Source organism: Macaca mulatta, chromosome 7, assembly GCF_049350105.2.
Source record: "Macaca mulatta isolate MMU2019108-1 chromosome 7, T2T-MMU8v2.0, whole genome shotgun sequence".
Taxonomy (NCBI): domain Eukaryota; kingdom Metazoa; phylum Chordata; class Mammalia; order Primates; family Cercopithecidae; genus Macaca; species Macaca mulatta.
In genome coordinates this window covers 138,849,153-138,867,570 of record NC_133412.1, presented here as the reverse complement: position 1 = coordinate 138,867,570, position 18,418 = coordinate 138,849,153, and the positions used below count along the sequence as shown (strand labels likewise).

Sequence of the window (18,418 nt, the reverse complement as noted above, 5' to 3'; positions counted from 1 at the left end):
TTCCCAGTGCCTAAGACACCTGATACTCTCAAAAGCAGGGCATGATAGGCCAGGGCAGAAATTGGTTCCTGGATAAAACAGGACCCTACTCACAAAAAGCGATAATAAATACATTAAGAAAGGCTATCAAACAAACCTGTAATCGTTTTAGAAATGGAGGTGATAGCTTCTCTGGGAGCAAGGAGTTATGATTATTTCACTCAATTAAAACAATGTCCAAAATAAGAGAATGAAAGCTCCCAAAGAGTGTTCTTAGCAATTTTGTAATGAGTACCAATGAAAACTGGTTTTCAGTATTAAAATCGACCAATGTCTCTGAGTTAAGAATTAGTTACTATATCAGAAACAGGAAAAAAACAAAGTAAATAAGCTGAAAAACTAAAAAGCTCCTCTTTTTATCACAGTTCTTCCACATAAGGCTGATCATCATAACATCCAATGATACAAAATTCTAGAAACTTTACAAAATTCCTTTTTAAAATTTATTTTTTGTTATCAAAGAGTATGTCCAGAAACATTGAGTACTAAAGAATTTGTTCATGGCATTGTTTTACAAAATTTTCTAATGGAGAGTGAATATTTTATTTTCCGATGTATTCTTCACTTATTAATGATGAGGTCAATGAACTGATGCAATTATTTAAAAAAAAAAAAAACCCAGATAACCTTATAAAGGAAAAAAACAAAAACAAAAACAAAAACCAAACGTCCATTCTCATTCTGAATCTGTTGACCGGAGTGAATGCAGTGGTCACAATACCACCACCAAATAAGAATCAACTTCGTCAGAGTAAGGAGCTGTTCAGGTCTTCTCAATAGTTCACATAGGTCTCTCAGATATAGGCACCATGTTTTAAGTCTCACACAAAATGTCTGTGTCACTTAAATTACACAATATGGCAGTGTTTGTCTTATGGGGACACATTGAAAGAAAGGGACAAAGTAGAAAACCTGTTTGCATGTTATATGTGAGTACATTATTGTACTGTGCATGGGTTTGAGGGCATTGCAGCCCTTGTTAAAGAGGAATTCCACCAATTGAAGCCTCTGTCAGTTCCCAGCTGCTCTTGGTGCTGAGGGTATCTACTCATATAACCTTATTTTGTTAGATCAGAGCCCTCTTCATCTACAGTTTGGCTCAAATGGTTTGAACTGAGTTTGGTTGTTTATCTCTTCCATCTGAGCTTTATTTCTCAGCCTCAGGATATGTGGGGTACTTGACCGTTTCTATCTTCTCTCGAACTTTGTAGGAGGGATATAGGCCCGTCCTTCCCAGTTTTCTGTTGACACCTTTAGAATAGCCATCCCAGTGATTTCCAGCCACACCAATGATATCACCAGGTTCCATGGGAATTTCATCTGCAGTTCGAGGTTGGTGAGCATAAATGGCAATTTGGTTGTGGGCATTCTGGCCCCCAAAATAGTAGATGTCATCTAAAGAATGGAAGTTTGCAGAGGCATCAGGATGTAGTGTTTGCATAATTTCATAAGCAACTCGACAGACCTTTGGAAAGAATTTAAAAAAAATTGTTAGTATATAAACGCTCTCCTTTCCTTCACAGCAATCTAAAAGCCCTTGGCCAAAAGGATGGGGAGTAAGAAGTTGAAAAGTAGGTGGATTCTAGCCACAAGCTTTCAGTTCATTTGCTCTCAGAAGATGGTACAAGTCATTCTTCATCTCTGTGTCTGGATCCTTTTTCAAATTAAAAAAAAAAAAACCCACGAAAGATTATTACAATTAAAATCTCTCTCTCTATAGTACAAAATAATTTAAGAATATGAATTAGTTAATTTTATCAAACATTTATTAAGAGCTACACACACGTGGTCCAAGCTAGGCACTCATGATACCAAAATGAGTAAGACATAGTTTGTGCCCTTAAAGAATTTGAAGTTTAGGATTAGGATAAAAAAAAACTTAACACAAATGCTGATGGTCCCTTTCCTTCATACACTGTTAATCAATCACACATTCTCATCTGATAATTAGATAGTATTTTTAATTTTGCAGATAGGCAACTAAAACACAAGGAGATTAAGTGATTTGTGCAAATTTCAGTGACAGAATTTCAACTAGATATAGAACCAAAATAATAAAAACTTTGCTTTCAGATTTAGTTCTTCAACAAAGGTTATATTGGCAATGTCATTTTACAATTGAGATCATTGGTAGAATACTGAGACTATAATAAAATAGGGATCAAAAAGATTTGGAACTTTTGAACTTCAAATTCAGCCAAAGGCTCATAGAAGGCAAGCAAAATTAAGAGGGACTCAGGAAAAGAAGAAACTAAATAATTAAAGCAGCTCCAATAATAGCAAACTATAATAACAATGATAGACGCTAATATTTACTGAGATTTTGCTAACTGTCAGACATTGTTTTTAGATATTATCTAATGTAATTAGATTCCTTTCAGCATCCCCATAAAATTCTATCATTATGTTCATTTTACAGATGTCAAAGCGAAGTTAAGGCATTGCTTAAGGTTATACTGATAAGCGGTAGATTCAGGTTGGAACCCAGGTAGTCTGCATATGCCTGTAACCGCTATATGTATTTTCTCTTGTAAATCTTATTCTCCATGTTCATATTGTAACAGCAGAAAGATATAGCATAAGACCAAAGACAGCCTTGGGTAAACCTGACAGTCTTTTCAGGGTGTCTTCACCCACTCTTCAGTCATCTCTAGCCAGGAATGCAGGACCTTGTGTTACTCTTAGGATGACCACAACCTCTACTGTGACAATGAGCCGTGATGTGTTTCCTCCTCTCCACTCTTAAATGTCTTACTCTCATAAAAACAGTATCGCAACCCGTCCCACACCCTTAGAGACCTGTTTCTTCTGGGGATAATCCTAATAATTAGTGTATGTTTTGCTATCAAGAGTTGTTCATGTGTTAACCTTGATGGATAATGCAACTGTTTTATTAAAACAAAGAAATAACTATTATAATAATAGCAGAGATTTCAGACACTGAGGTGGCCCATTATAAAAATGACAAATGTGACTGTAGGCCTCTGCAAGCATACCAGTGCCACACAGGTGTGGCCCTTTATTTTTCTCGTAAGAATGACTGCTAAGGATAGCAGCTGAGCTTAACGAGCACTAATTATGTCCCAGGCAGTGTTATAATAGTGTGCTCTTCCCTCACCTTGTCTCAACTCATTTAACTATTATGACAAACCTGTGAAGTACTATTATTATTCATATTTTACAGATGAAGAAGCTAAGCCACAGATTAAATTTCAAAAAATAAAAATAAAAATCCAAAAGGAACTAGTTAATGGCAGAGCCGCAATTAGAACTCTTTCAGGCTCTTGAGTATATATTCCCTTAGGATAAACACCTAGAACAATGCCTGCCACATAGTAGGTGCTCAATGAGTATCTGTTGAATGAATATTGCTCCAGGCATAATACCAGCCCAGTAATGGAGACGTAAGTCCATGGGTGATATTTAACCCTTAAGATCCATATATAACATTAAGAGGAAGTAATTTTAAAACTGTCTATATCAACCATAGGGCAATTTACTGCAAAAGGCTAAAAAGATTACTATAGTGTTAATGTTTGCATTTAGTCACTCTATGCTTCTTCTCTTCTTTCCTTACCTACCACGTGGTTTACAAGTTCAAATCACATGGTAGGTAAATGAAGGCTTGTAGCTGATGTCCATACTCAGGTTTGATGCTTGACAGGTGGCATGACTGACAGCAGTCTATGGTTTGCAAAGCAGAGGCTGGCTACATGTAGTATGTTTAACTTTATTCTGTGTTGACATGGCACTGCATCATTTTTAGTACATCGTAAAGCACAGAGTAATGGGTAACAGCAAAAATCCTGCCAAAGGATAAAACAGATATGACTGTATTAAAAAAAAATTTAAAAAGAGGGAGGAATCCATTAGTCTGAATTTCATCCCTTAGAAGTAGCCTGAGTTTACATAAGCCTCCAAAGCTTTCTCAGAGTAGATGCGATCTTATTTTTGTCAAAACAGACAAGGGCAGGAGGATCTCCTAGTGTGAGAAGTTGGAAGTGGCTGAGAGATCTGTGCACTTTTCCTGTAAACCACTTTGTTTTACTACAGAATAAGAGAATAAGAACCAGGTCTTTTCTTTGTTGTGAGAAATGCCAGAAGGATTAATGCAGTAACAGCTGCACTGTACAGCACTCAACATTGTAAGCTAGATAGAGCCCCTGTGGATGCAAATACTTTTCTTGTCTTCTGCTCTAGGAAGTAGTCACAGAGTTCACACCTTGGGATTTCACACTGTGCTTTCCTCCATGGTACTCTCAACAGGTATCCACTGTTGTTTCATGAGCCACATCTCAATGGAAATTCCAATCCCGAGCCTTCTGTCTGGAATAGTTAACGTAGTTTTCGGTTTTGCCCTCTGGGCTTCCAAAACCTGATTCAAAGTGTAACAAGAGGAGTAGAGTTGCATGCGGACTTGGAATGAGACCAGAGAGGCTCATAAGAGTACTGTAATAATTGCCATAAAGGGAGGTGTCATGGGGGAAAAAAGTGATTTTGTATTATGATGACTTTCAATGGCTGAAACTACTGAGTAATGTTCACTGCTCTTTAAACAATGTCTTTAACAATGTTAGTCTTTAAAGTGAGCACCTGCAACCATTTTTGTAAGTCAGATTTCAGAATAAAAATTGATCCCAGAACCTGATAAGCAATATTTTCAGAAAACCTTTCTGATACTGTGCCTATCTACAGCTGGGCTGTCAACTGCTGTTATTCTCGAACTATAAATTCTTTGCTTCAGATTTAAGATTCAAATAAGAAAATAAGTGACAAATGACATGCTTTGCACATTGGCGATTTCCAGTAACACAAAATAGGATTAATGTATTTGGTAGAATGTTTTAGAATATGGTTGCATAGCTTTCAAAATTCACTTGATGCACTTGAAAAAATGCTAATATTGCCTCCAATTTTCATATTAAATCCTGAGGACTGTGCTATTCAATTTATAAGGCTTTTAGGACAAACTTGGCTTTGAGAAACAGATCTGATGAAGGAATTCAGAAAGCTAAGAGCAATAATCGTAACAAAATTAGAGAGCAGAGCCACAGTGTTGGCTTTTAAAAACTTTTCATTGAAGAAGAGAGAATTCCCCTACCTCACTTAAGGACATAAAAGAAAGATTAGAAGCCTGAGACTGAGGGAGATGGGTATAAAAACTTCCGAGAAATCTCAATTAAGGTGCCATGACAGTTTTGCCTGCAGTTTTCCAAACACGTAGCCTTGCATTTTTCCTTCTAGTATGGCATTTCATTCCTGCGGTATTGTCTACAATAGCTCATGGTCAACAGGTCAACTCTTTCCCACTACTGTTATACGGTATTCCTCAAAGGATAGTGTATAGGAGACAGAAAGTTTACATGAGTAAAACTTAAAGACTGTCAAAGAATTATGAAGGAGATATTAAACTTGTATCACTTCCTAACATCTCTTGGCACATGAAATAATCATCGAAGAAAGTTGAGAGTTGGTTATCCATGTTTTTATTCTGGGCTGAACATATTCTCAATGTTTATCTTTTGTCACTCTTCTGGATGTATGGCTTTAGTCTTCCTCCACTTTCCAGAATGCTTATGACATATATAGGAAAGTCTAAAAATTAATTTCACTAAGGTCAACACACACACATTTACTTGAAATACTAGGTCTTCATTCACCTTTTGGGAATGAAGAACTTTTGTTTCTGAAAAATCACATCATATGGCAATATTCTCTTTCAATAAGCTAAACAAAATGAAGTTGAGGTGGTACACTGGCCCAGAGAAATGTACGTGCTGAATGTTAACAGTTCCTCTTCTTTACGGACCCTAAGCATTGCCCATGACCACAAGTAGAGCTAATGGAGTCCTTGAAGAGCTCGTTTCATGCTCCTTCTAAAATGTGAGAGCATTTGAAATGAAAGCCATGTGAAATGAAGAAAGCCATGTCTGAAATGAAGCCATGTGAAAAAGAGCTGCAAAATAAATACTATAGAGTCTAACAGGCAGAGATATTCCTATAAGTATTCATATATATAATAATAGCAGCTAATGTGTTTAATACTGTATTGCTAGGTACTATTCACAGTGCTTTACTTTTTATAACTTTTTATAACTCCTTAATCCTCACAAAAACTCTATACTATAGGTACTATTATTTTTTCACATGTAGAAAAATAAACCAGTTAAGAGATAGGCTAAGTAATTTGTTCAAGGACACACAGCCACTAATTGGTCAAAGTTGGACTCAAATACAGATATCCCGACTCTATACCACAGGTTGTCTCTTTCTTGATCTGTGATCAGTGGTCAATGGTTTGGCATTTTATCCCATCAGTGACTTTTTCTCACCCTCTATTGGCAATGACGACAAGATATTTCTTGGGCATTTTCAAACAATTCCAATTTTGGTTTTGGTAAGGGAATCTATGTAATAATCCTGCAAACAATTTCATTCACACTACAAAAACATTAAACTTTACTAAATATTTCTTTACTAAAAATATCTGAAAAAAATCCTGAGGTAAGCCCAAAGATTTATCACTGAATATGGAATTATTCTACAATTTCAAATGCTACAGTGGTTAGTCATCAAATAAGGTACATGATAAGGAGGTAATCACATTAGGCAAACTGCTACTCACTATAAAAATGGAAGGTATTTTTACTGTTAAACTTTTATTGTGAACCCTAACATAAAATATTTTGAGTTATTCAAGTCTATTTTGGGTTATGAAATATTATTTTAATTTTGCTTAGGTTCAAATGAGTGAAATTATTTTGGGCAAACTTTGACTGCCAAGAGTTTTTAGGAACTACATGATATATAAGTATGAGCCTTATTCCTTTGGATACAGAAAGTCTTCTCAGCACCACTCCTACTTCATATGAATTGCTTCTCTGGACCCAAGGTCTGAATACACTGAGGTCGACATTATGCATAAAACCAAACAAAGTAATAGAACAATATTCTCCTCAAGCCTAGACAGAATTCTACCATCATGAAGTGACAGAGATCCTGATTTCTAGGTCAAAATTGGAGTTATGAGGATCCAAAATTCTAAAGTACAGCTTCAAAAAGGAAAAAAAAGAGTAAAGAAAAAAATTCTATTCCAGAATAAGCCTAATGGTATTACTAAGGAGGGTTGGAAGAAGAAAAGCAAAACATGAGTACAACCCTGTAAGTCTCAGTGCCTGCCTACATGTGAGATTGGTAAACATTTAGACATGTGTAAATTTATTTAATTTTAGAATCTTGTGACTAGAACAGTGACTCTCAACCAGGGCAATTTTGCTCCACAGGGGACATCTGGCAATGTCTGGAGACATTTTTGGTTGTCATAATTTGAAGGGAGGGTCTTACTGGCCAGGGAGGCTGCTAAATCTCCTACAATGCACAATATGGCTCCTCACAACAAAGAATTATCGGGTCTAAAATAGTGCCTTGGTTGAGAAACCTGGACTAGAGGAGTTGACTTCAGGCAGGCCTAAAATCCAGGCCTACAGAGAAGGTGGCATACCTGGGGAAGTGACTCTTGATTCACTCATTCTAACAATAAGCATCAAGAATGTTTGGAGGTTGTTACCAGTTACATGTACCTGTTGATCAGGCAGATGCATAGTCAAGACTCTCAAAAACAGTTGGAAGGAATCAAGAAGTTATAAACCTTGCACCTTTCTTGCAATAAGAATGGAAATGAGAGTTTCTTAAAAGATAGGATCCGCACCCCAATTAGGGAGAAACATCAATAGTGGATGCCTTCACGGGAACTTGAAGACATTTTCCCTTCTGATTAAGATTGCTGCTGTGTGTTCTGTGCAGCTATCTTTGGGTAGTAAGTTGTGTTCTTATTCCATATTAAAGGAATCTGTAACCTTTGCCTGGCTAGGTATCTTTCCAAAAATCGTATCGCCATCCCATGACAATGTATATTGTCATGTAATAAGAAAGTATCCATTTCCTTTTACTCTCCGAAGTATACTCTCGTAAAAATGATGTGGCTTTCCTTTTTTCACATTTTCTTTTCTCTGCCTCTTCTCGACATTTAAGCATACACTTATCTTATACCAATTTGTATGTTCTGTTAATTATTCTCTAGTTATTTCATGTGTGTATTTTGCTTATTAGATTCTGGACCAGGGCAAGAACTGTATCTTCAATCTCCTTTGAAATCTCCTCTGCACCTAGTATAATTTTGAGTGTATTTAACAGCTGGTTGAATGAACTAACCAATAATATGTGCATAAATGAGAGAACAGAATAAAATCCACTATAAATATTGTTATTCTGATATTCCACAGGGCATATAAAGCTGGTTGGACCCTCATAAAAACACATACACCACACCCATAAAATATAATCTTCTGCAACAATTAAATTCAAACAATGATTGTGATATTGTGTTTCTTAAATTTAACATACAGTTTCTCACTTGGTAGAAATGTAGTAGAACTTGAAAGGGAATTACATTTACTCTCTTTTCTATAAAGCAATCAACTGAGGCAAAATTTAGGACATTTAAGCCTCTCAGTATCAGTGCACTAATGTGTAGAAATGGATGGATTCTGGTTACATATTGACTATATGCAAAATTAGAAAGTATTAAGTAAGCTTAATTACTTGTTGTTTCTGTTAAATGCTGTGAACAAGCCAAGTACTTTAAACAACTCCAGTAACTAGCTTCAGTGGAGATGTAGTCAGCCATTACTTGCAAACAACTAAATATTCAGTGCACGTGAATGGGTATTTTATGGGATCTTTCATTCTTCCACAAAAGGGATCATTACTGAGTATCAGAAAAATTGCACCTGAGTCACAATAATAAACATTAACAATACACAGACACACAAATAATTTTTCTAACTCCTATACAACCAAAAAGTATTGGTTATTTTAAAATGCCCTACTGACACTTACCTGGGATGAAAAAGTACACACTAGGAAGTCTGCCTGAGAGAGAAAATGTATATCCAGGATTACTCCACGAAGTGAATTTTCTGTGTATCGGTTGTGCAGTCCAGCTGACCAGGAAATAGAGTTATCACTAATAAATTCATAATTGGGGTACCTGAAAAAATAAATTAATTTATAGATGGTCATAGATACCACAGTATCCTATCAGAAGGTAGACTTGCTGCTTGGACTAAGAGCTTTCTAACAGAAAGGAGACCTTTAATTATGGCATTTAACAGTATAGTTGATGAGACATCTTTGAAGTCCATCCGTGGGGCAGAAACCATTCTGGAATGCCCTGTATATTAAACTTTATTGGCATATCATATAAAACACATACACACATCAAAATGTCCTTTATCAACTCATGAAATAGTCGAAAATTGAAATCTCCTTTTTCTTTTTGTAATGAGTGACTTTTAAGAGTTTATTCAAACTTCTTTCATATTTGGTCACTGGGCTTTTCCTTTAGAATATAAATGTTGTGATAAAACCTCATTAAAATTTTTAATTTAGAATTTTTGATCATTCAGATTTGGATTAGACTTTGTAAATGTCTTCTTCATTGACATTACAAGCTAATAATAAAAAGAAGAGACGAATATTTTAAAAATTTGTGAGAACTAACGGTCTCCCTTAACCTGCATCCTTCTTGAAGAATCATCTACTCTTACCTAATGACAGTAATAGCCCATTCTAATATTTATGGAAGCAAATTCCATAGATGCCCACCAAGTCATATTTTGGTAGTCTTGCTAGAGATAGAGTGTGTGTTTAAAAGTATTCATACAGGATGTCTTTTGAAGAGAATCTGGAATATAATAGAGGAGGAATAAATATTTTCTGGAGGAATAATAGTTCCTATATAGAAACCCTGAAGCATCAGGAGTCAGTTTACATGTTTGTCTTTCAAACAGTATTCCAAAAAAGGTTAGGACCATGAGTTTTTTTTTTCTCTGCATCACAGCATCTAGCACTCCACACAATGCTGTGTGAATAAATACATGAACAAGTGAGTGCTACCTATGCCTGGGACTTTCCCTAATCCCCTAAGAGCTGTTTCAGTTTCTTTTCATTTCATGGCCACCAAGGAGCTTTCCCTCATTGCCTCTGTAATAATGATTGTAAAGGCAAAGACTCTGAGCACTGTTTCAGACTGCTATTCAGTGTTCAAATCCATTTGGCCTCATTATTTTTGACAGTTTGCCCTCTTCAGCTCAAAATCAAGGAGATGAAGAAAATGTCACATTTGTTCTGAAAAGAAAACAACCAGAAATAGTTTTAATGTGATTCTTGTGAAGCTGCATACCCAGGCATGGAGCAGAAACAACAACAAAGAAATATGAAATGCTAGAGGGAGAAAGAAAGGGGGGAACTGATAAAACCAGTACCGGTTTTATCCTTGAATAAAGACTAACTTTGTCAGCATGGTTTGGATGTTCAGTGAAACAAAGGAGTGATCAATTTACCAAGAAGTAACACTAACATGAATGGTCTTCCTAACTAAAAGAGCCCTCTCTGGAACCAAATCAAAAGGGTACCTACAGCTGGGTGTGGTGGCTCATCCCAGAACTTCGAGAGGCTGAGGCAGGCAGACTGCTTGAGCTCAGGAGTTTGAGACCAGCCTGGGCAACACTGTGAAACCCCATCACTATTAAAATAAAAAAATTAAAAAAAAAAAAAAAAAAAAGGTACCTAAGCTCCTCAGGCCCATCTCTACATGCAAAAGAATTCTCAGGCCTATCTCTATGGCTTCATAAATGATACCTAAGTGTAAAACAAAACAAAACACACACAAACAAAACAGTAAATAATGCAAGAAGGAAACTTTACACCTTTCATAATGAGCATGAAACTTTTTGCACAAACATGCTTCTTATCTTTTGCCCTCAAGTATGTCAGTGGAGGAATTCTTCTACCCTGAGGTTTCAGATTCTAGGAATTTTTTTTTCTTTTTCTACTATATAAAAATTTATTTTTATGTCATCCACGAAGGACTAGCTTCCAGTTATAAACTAATATCTGGTGTTGTTTTCTGAAGTCCTTCCCTTGACTGAGGAAGATACTTCTCTTTATGACTTCACCGTACCTGGTACGTAAACTCCTTCAGGAGACTTATCTAACTATACTGTAATTATGTGTTACATGTATATTGTCTACCTGTTGGTTACTCCCTGAGATAAGGAGCCACACATTATATTTTGACTTTGTATTCCTAGTGCTCTGTGCTGTGTCCAGCATATTATAGGAGTTCAACAAAATAGTGAACAAATATACCACTCATTGCTGATTCTTCATTTCACAGGGCAACCAAATACTTTACAAAAAACTTTTAACAAATGACAAGAACATTTCAATGTATCTACTTTTAGAAAGAACTCATCCAGCATTTTAAAAATAAAGAATAAACTCAATTTGTAAATATTTTACCTGGGAGACTTTTAAAGGCTTGTTTTTCTTCCTGGTTTAACCCCATTCCTAATCTCCACAATCCTTAGAATGCAATATTGGGTAGCCAACTTTAATAGTTCTTATTTCTTTGACTGTCAATGATTCTGTGATTCAAACACTGTAATACTGAACTACTTAAGAGATTGCCACAATAGCAATGGCTGCCACAGTCACTGGGATGCTGGTGGTAAAATCTTGTGGATGAACTCAATTTTTTTTTTTTGAGATGGAGTCTCACTCTGTTACCCAGACTGGAGTACAGTGGCACCATCTTGGCTCACTGCAACCTCTGCCTCCCGGGTTCACACCATTCTCCTGCCTCAGCCTCCTGAGTAGCTGGGACCACAGGCGCCCACCACCATGCCTGGCTAATTTTTTGTATTTTTAGTAGAGTTGGGGTTTTACCGTGTTAGCCAGGATGGTCTCGACCTCCTGACCTAGTGATCCGCCCACCTCGGCCTCCCAAAGTGCTGGGATTACAGGCATGAGCCACTGCGCCCGGCCAAACTCAATCTTAACATGGAGAAATCTGAAGTGTAATACCAAGCCACAAAGCATTAACTAAGCATCTTCACACAGAAGCTATATGCATAAAGCTAATTTTAACCCCTTTTCAAAGAATAAGCAACACAGAAAATGTATTCTCCTCTGACTGTGTGAACACTATACATCATTTAAGTTTAATTTTTCATCTCTTCACCCTCTTAAAGCAGAAAAGTCTTACAATGATTACCTTGCACACTATATACTTTGTTAATAGATTAATTCATGCTTTTGGTCTCCTAAAACAATGGCAGAAGTTTTATGATTTGCTTAGGTATCAAAACCAATCCTGGGTGGTTTAAAGTAGAATTAAATCAGAGTAGAAAAACATTTAAGTAAAAGAGTAAATAAAAAAACCCCATCATTTAAATCCCCAAGAAATGACTCAAGTCAAAAATAAAAATAAAAGGATTTACAAAGAGAAAAAAATTATGCATAAAAGGCTACTACTATATTTATAACAGAATATGGAGAAAATTGCTGCCTGGACCACCACTGGGAGGGGAGTTACAGCTGTTGGCTACAAGGAGGAAATTCTGGTTTTACTACTCGTGCAGTTCAAGTAGATACTGCCAACTGTACTATAAGGGTTGTTTGGTATAAAACTGTCATGCTGTGCTATGGATCAAAGCTGTAAAATGTTTATATCTAGTCGAGTGTGGTGGCATGTGCCTGTAGTCCCAGCTACTTAGGTGGCTGAGGTGGGAGGATCACTGAGCCCAGGAGGTCAAGGCTGCAGTGAGCTGAGATTGCGCTACTGCACTTCAACCTGGACCCTGTATTTAAAAAAAAAAAAAAAAGTTTATACCCTTGCATCTAAATACTTCCAAGTCCAGAAATCTAAGGAAATAATGTGGATAATTTTAGGCATATGTCATAGCATTACTTGTAAGAATGAAACATTGGAAATAACCTGACTGCCGAATATTCGGAGAATGGTTGGTCAAAAAGCAATGACATATCCGTACAATGTATATGTATGTAGTCATTAAAAAAGATGTGGCTGGGCACAGTGGCTCATGCCTATAATCCCAGCATTTTGGGAGGCCGAGGTGGGCGGATCACCTGAGGTCGGGAGTTCGAGACCAGCCTGACCAACATGGAGAAACCCCGTCTCTACTAAAAATACAAAATTAGCCAGGAGTGGTGCCACATGCCTGTAATCCCAGCTACTAAAGAGGCTGAGGCAGGAGAATCGCTTGAACCTGGAGGGCAGAGATTTCAGTGAGCCGATATCACGCCATGGCACTCCAGCCTGGACAACAAGAGTGAAACTCTGTCTCAAAAAAAAAAAGATGTTTAGGCTGGGCATGGTGGCTCACGTCAGTAATCCCAGCACTTTGGAGGACAAGGTGGGAGGACTGCTTGAGCCCAGGAGGTTGAGACCAGCCTCAGCAACATGCGATCCTGTCTCTACCCACAAAAAATTAGCTGGGCGTGATGACACATGCCAATGGTCCCAGCTACTCGGGAAGCTGAGGAAGGAGGATCTCTTGAGCCCAGGAGGTTGAGGCTGCAGTGAGCCACGCTTGCACCAATGCACTCCAGCCTGGGTGACAAAGCAAAAAAAACTAAACAAACAAAAAAGATGTTTACAATGACTGTTTTAGCAACCTGGCAGAATGGATCTATTGCTGTATTAAGTGAAAAGGGTTTATATTATAAAGAATTCAATTAACTACAGTAATGCTCCAGTTAACAACGAGGATATGTTCTGAGGAATACATCATTAGGCAATGTTATCACCACGCGAACATCATAGAGTGTATTTACAAAAACCTGGATGGCACAGCCAACTATACCACACCTAAGCTATACATATATACCCACCTAGAATATATGGAATGCTTATTGCTCCCAAGCTACAAACCTGTACAGCATGTTATTATATTGAATACTGAGGGTAGCTGTAACACAATGGTAACATTTGTGTATCTAAACATAGAAAAGGTACAGTAAAAGTACAGTTTTATAATCTGTGGGACCACCATCACACAGGTGCTTAATCACTGACTGAAATGTGGTACATGACTGTATTAAAAAATGAGACTACATAAATGGGATTGAGGATAATACTTTTTCCTTGCTTTGGTAATGATATGGTTTGGCTGGGTCCCCAAACCTTGCCTGTGCTATTCTCATGATAGTGAATAAGTCTTACGAGATTCGATGGTTTTAAAAACGGGAGTTTCCCTGAACAAGCTCTCTTCTCCTGTCTGCCACCACATAAGTCATGCCTTTCACCTTCCATCATGATTGTGAGGCCTCCCCAGCTCTGCGGAACTGTAAGTCCATTAAACCTCTTTCTTTTGTAAATTGCCCAGTCTCAAGTATGTCTTAATTAGCAGTGTGAAAATGGACTAATAGGGTAAATTGGTACAAGAATTGGAGTGCTGCTGAAAAGATAACTGAAAATGTGGAAGTGACTTAGGAACTGGGTAACAGGCAGAGGGTGGAACAGTTTGGAGGGCTCAGAAGAAGACAGGAAAATGTGGGAAAGTTTGGAACTTCCTAGTGACTTGTTGAATGGCTTTGCCCAAAATGCTGATAGTGATATGGACAATAAAGTCCAGCTGAGGTGGTCTCAGATGGAGATGAGGAACTGGAACAAAGGTGACTCTTGTTATGTTTTAGCAAAAAGACTGGCAGCATTTTGTCCCTGCCCTAGAGATCTGTGGAACTTTGAACTTGACAGAGATGATTTAGGGTATCTGGATTATAGGTATCTAAGCAGCAAAGATTTCAAGAGGTGACCTGGGTACTGTTAAAGGCATTCAGTTTTATAAGGGGAGCAGAGCATAAAAGTTTGGAAAATTTGCAGCCTGACAATGTGACAGAAAAGAAAATCCCATTTTCTAAGGAGAAATTCAAGCCAGCTGCAGAAACTTGCACAAGTCATGAGGAGCCGAGTGTTAATCACCAATACAACGGGAAAAATGTCTCCAGGACATGTCAGAGACCTTTGCAGCAGTCCCTCACATCAGATGCCCAGATGTTTAGGAGGAAAAAATGATTCTGTGGGCTGGGCCCAGGGTCCCTCTGCTGTGTTCAGTCTAGGGACCTGGTACCCTGCGTCCCAGCTGCTTCTGTCATGATAAAAAGGGACTAAAGTACAGCTCAGGATATTGCTTCAGAGGGTGGAAGCCCCAAGCCTTGGCAGCTTCCATGTGGTGTTGGGCCTGTGGGTGTACAGGAGTCAGGAACTGAGGTTTGGGAATCTCTGCCTGGATTTCAGAGGATGCATAAAAACACCTGGATGCCCACACAGAAGTTTGCTGCAGGAATGGGGCTCTCATGGAGAACCTCTGCTAGGGCAGTGCAGAAGTGAAATGTGGGGTCAAAGCCTCTACACAGAGTCCCCACTGGGGCACCACCTAGTGGAGCTGTTAGAAGAGGGCCACCGTCCTCCAGACCCCAGAATGGTAGATCCACCAACAGCTTGCACCATGCACCTGGAAAAGCCGCAGACACTTAGTGACAGCCCATGAAAGCAGCGGGGAGGGGGGTTATACACTGCAAAGCCATAGGGGTGGAGTTGCCCAAGGTCAAGGGAGCACACCTCTTGCATCAGTGTGACCTGTATGTGAGACATAGAGTCAAAGGAGATCATTTTGCAGCTTTAAGATTTGACTGCCCCACTGGATTTCGGAATTGCATGGGGCCCGTAGCCTCTTTGTTTTGGCCAATTTCTCTCTTTTGGAATGGGTGTATTTATCCAATGCCTGTATCCCCACTGTATACAGGAAGTAACTAACTTGCTTTTGATTTTATAGGCTCATAGGTGGAAGGGACTTGCCTTGTCTTGAATGAGACTTTGGACTGTGGACTTTTGAGTTAATGCTTAAATGAGTTAAGACTTTGGGGGACTGTTGTAAAAAGTATGACTGGTTTTGAAATGTGAGGACATGAGATTTGGGAGTGGCCAGGGGTAGAATGATATGGTTTGGCTGTGTCTCCACCCAAATCTCATCTTGAGTTCTCAGGTGTTGTGGGAGGGACCCAGTGGGAGGTAACTGAATCATGGGGGCAAACCTTTCCCCTGGTGTTCTCGTGATAGTGAATAGTCTCACAAGATCTAATGGTTTTAAAAATGGGAGTTTCCCTGCATAAGCTCTCTTCTCTTGTCTGCTGCCATGTAAGACATGCCTTTCACCTTCTACCATGATTGTGAGTGTCCCCCTGCCCCACCAGAGATGTGGAACTGTAAGTCCATTAAACCTCTTCCTTTTGTAAATTGCCCATTCTGGGGCATGTCTTTATCAGCAGCATGAAAATGAATAGGGTATTTACCAACTTGCATATTTTTAAGTGAGCATGAATTAACTTGCTCACCAAGAAAACATGAAAAAAAGCTTGTGATGCATTCAAGAACAAGTGAAAGAGCAGACAAAATTAGTATCTTTTTCTTCAACCAAGCTACAAATTCAGTTTGGTGTTTTAAATTGAAGAAACATGGCAAACCATACTTTTTTTTAAATTGTGTTTTGTGCCCAAATATTCATTTAATCCCTCTTACATTAACTCATTTGTATGCCTGGCTGATTATTTGCCCTTTGTTTACATATATACATATCTCAGTGTGTGTGTGTGTGTGTGTGTGTGCGCGTGCACGCATGCACGCATGTGTATGGTAGTTGTGTATACGTGCTCAAGAGAGGGAGCCTTGAACAAAAAAGGCAATTTGCTTCAGGTTCATTTGGATTCTTCAGAGGTAGAAAAAGGCTTTAAATTATTATCTAATGACTTAGATTAATACCTGCATTACAGTCCTCATTCTAAATTTATTTATTTTCCTCACTCCCATTTGAAACATGGGGGACAATAAATACATTAATTAAATAGCCAAAAAGCTTAAATGATTAATTGTTAATGTTTCCAAACTGATGGGATTGAAATCAACACTCTAATATTTACTGGGCATTTAACTACAGCTAGGTATTATATCCAAAGTACTTATAATCTAATGAAGGAGACAGAAGTAAGCAAGTGCTAAACACTACAACAGAGGACTGCACAGAGTGGGGGACACAGGCCAGTCAAGGGTTCAGGGATGACTTCTGGAGGAGATAGTATTGGAGCAGAACTAAGACCAGAATTTTCTTCTCCTTAATTTCCTACTTTCACATACATTTAATACATCCTTCATTTATTGATAGTAAATAAAGACCAACTCCAGGTTTACCCAGATCCTATAAGAAGTATCCAATTAGGATTCGTGCTTTATCTGTGTGTTTTCAGAATACCCCATGTTAACCCTGTAATAGTGTTACTCACACTGTAGGGTAATTGCTTATTCCCCTATTAGATGTGGGAATTCCTTGACAGCAGGGAGTATCTTGTTTATCATGAAATCCCCAGCACCCAGCACAGTGCCTGAAATACAGGCAAGCTCAAAAAATAATTGTTACTGTTCCATACATACTAGTAGTCTTTATTCCTCAACTTACAAAACTTACTTTTTGATTCCTTACCTTTCTTTAGTATAACTTTCAAATTCCAGAAATTATTATGAGACAAAACTCTACATACGTGTTCAGTTGCCTGTAATTGTTAATAAAGACAGTGAAATCAAAACGGTAAGCACCTGGTTTTATTGCTAACAGTCTGTATAGCTGGCTAGTGTTACTGACTGAATGTTTACATTTGCATAAATTCCTATGTTGAATCCCTAACCCCAATGTGATGGTGTTTGGAAATAGGACCATTGAGAAATAATTAGGCTTAGATGAGGTCATGAGAGTGGGGCCCTCATGAGATTAGTGTCCTTATACGTAGAGACATCAGAACACTTCCTCTCCTGGTCACAGAGCACAGACTGAAATAGTGGCTGCTTACAAGCCAAGAGAAAATGAAATCTACCTTGCCAGCATCTTGATCTTGAACTTCCCAGCCCCAGAACAGGGAGAAATAAATTTCTGTAATTTAAGCCACTCAGTCTATGTTATTTGTTATGATAGCTCCAACAGACTAATGAAGATTTTAGTACCAAGAAGTAGGGTGATACTTTTAATGATGATAATGATTATTGCTGGTGACAATACATAAGTCAGTGGTCCAGTTCATTTTAGACTTCTAATAAGGCATTATTGGATATGGCTAATAAAAATGCTTTGATTAGACTGACAGTTATACAAGTATATAGTCACTTGAATTTTTAAAACCCTAATAATTAGCAATAATAATATACAAAAATCACAAGTCATGGGAAGTAAGAATTCTTTTAAACTGAAAGAGACAGCCCCACTCTAGAATCACCAGTTGGTCTAACTTACTTTGTTTTTGCCTCCTTTAATAAAGAAGGGTCATCTGTGGCCAAATACACTCTTTTTTTGTCCACTTGCATTCTGCGTGCAAGAAGCTGAAAATGTTCTTCAACATGCACCATGTACTCTTCAATGGGATGGAAGGCAGCTTCTGTTCCCACTTTGTCCGTGCGTCTGACGTGGACTCT

General features: G+C 38.0%; 1 protein-coding gene and 2 long non-coding RNA genes across 53 annotated transcripts in view; 1 reads left to right on the top strand and 2 right to left on the bottom strand.

Annotated features, from left to right (window-relative positions):
• Positions 1–472: 472 nt before the first annotated feature.
• The window catches only part of FUT8 (fucosyltransferase 8), a 472,318-nt gene continuing 454,372 nt past the window's right edge, over positions 473–18,418 (bottom strand). For 50 of the 51 annotated variants that reach the window (XM_077938183.1, XM_077938188.1, XM_077938224.1 and 47 more), the window contains 3 exons: positions 18,240–18,416; positions 8,938–9,088; positions 473–1,504 (listed from right to left, as the gene is read on the bottom strand). In XM_077938183.1, the coding sequence (XP_077794309.1) occupies positions 1,187–1,504; positions 8,938–9,088; positions 18,240–18,416 (646 nt within the window). In that variant the 3' untranslated portion in view covers positions 473–1,186. 51 annotated transcript variants of the gene reach the window in all.
• Positions 10,916–13,892, bottom strand: LOC144330304 (uncharacterized). The gene is made up of 2 exons (XR_013396354.1): positions 13,444–13,892; positions 10,916–11,760 (listed from the first exon to the last, which is right to left on the bottom strand). It is a non-coding gene; the product is annotated as an uncharacterized LOC144330304 (long non-coding RNA).
• The window catches only part of LOC144330310 (uncharacterized), a 29,663-nt gene continuing 25,382 nt past the window's right edge, over positions 14,138–18,418 (top strand). The window contains exon 1 of the long non-coding RNA XR_013396361.1: positions 14,138–14,252. This is a non-coding gene — a long non-coding RNA (uncharacterized LOC144330310). The remainder of the gene's footprint in view (positions 14,253–18,418) is intronic.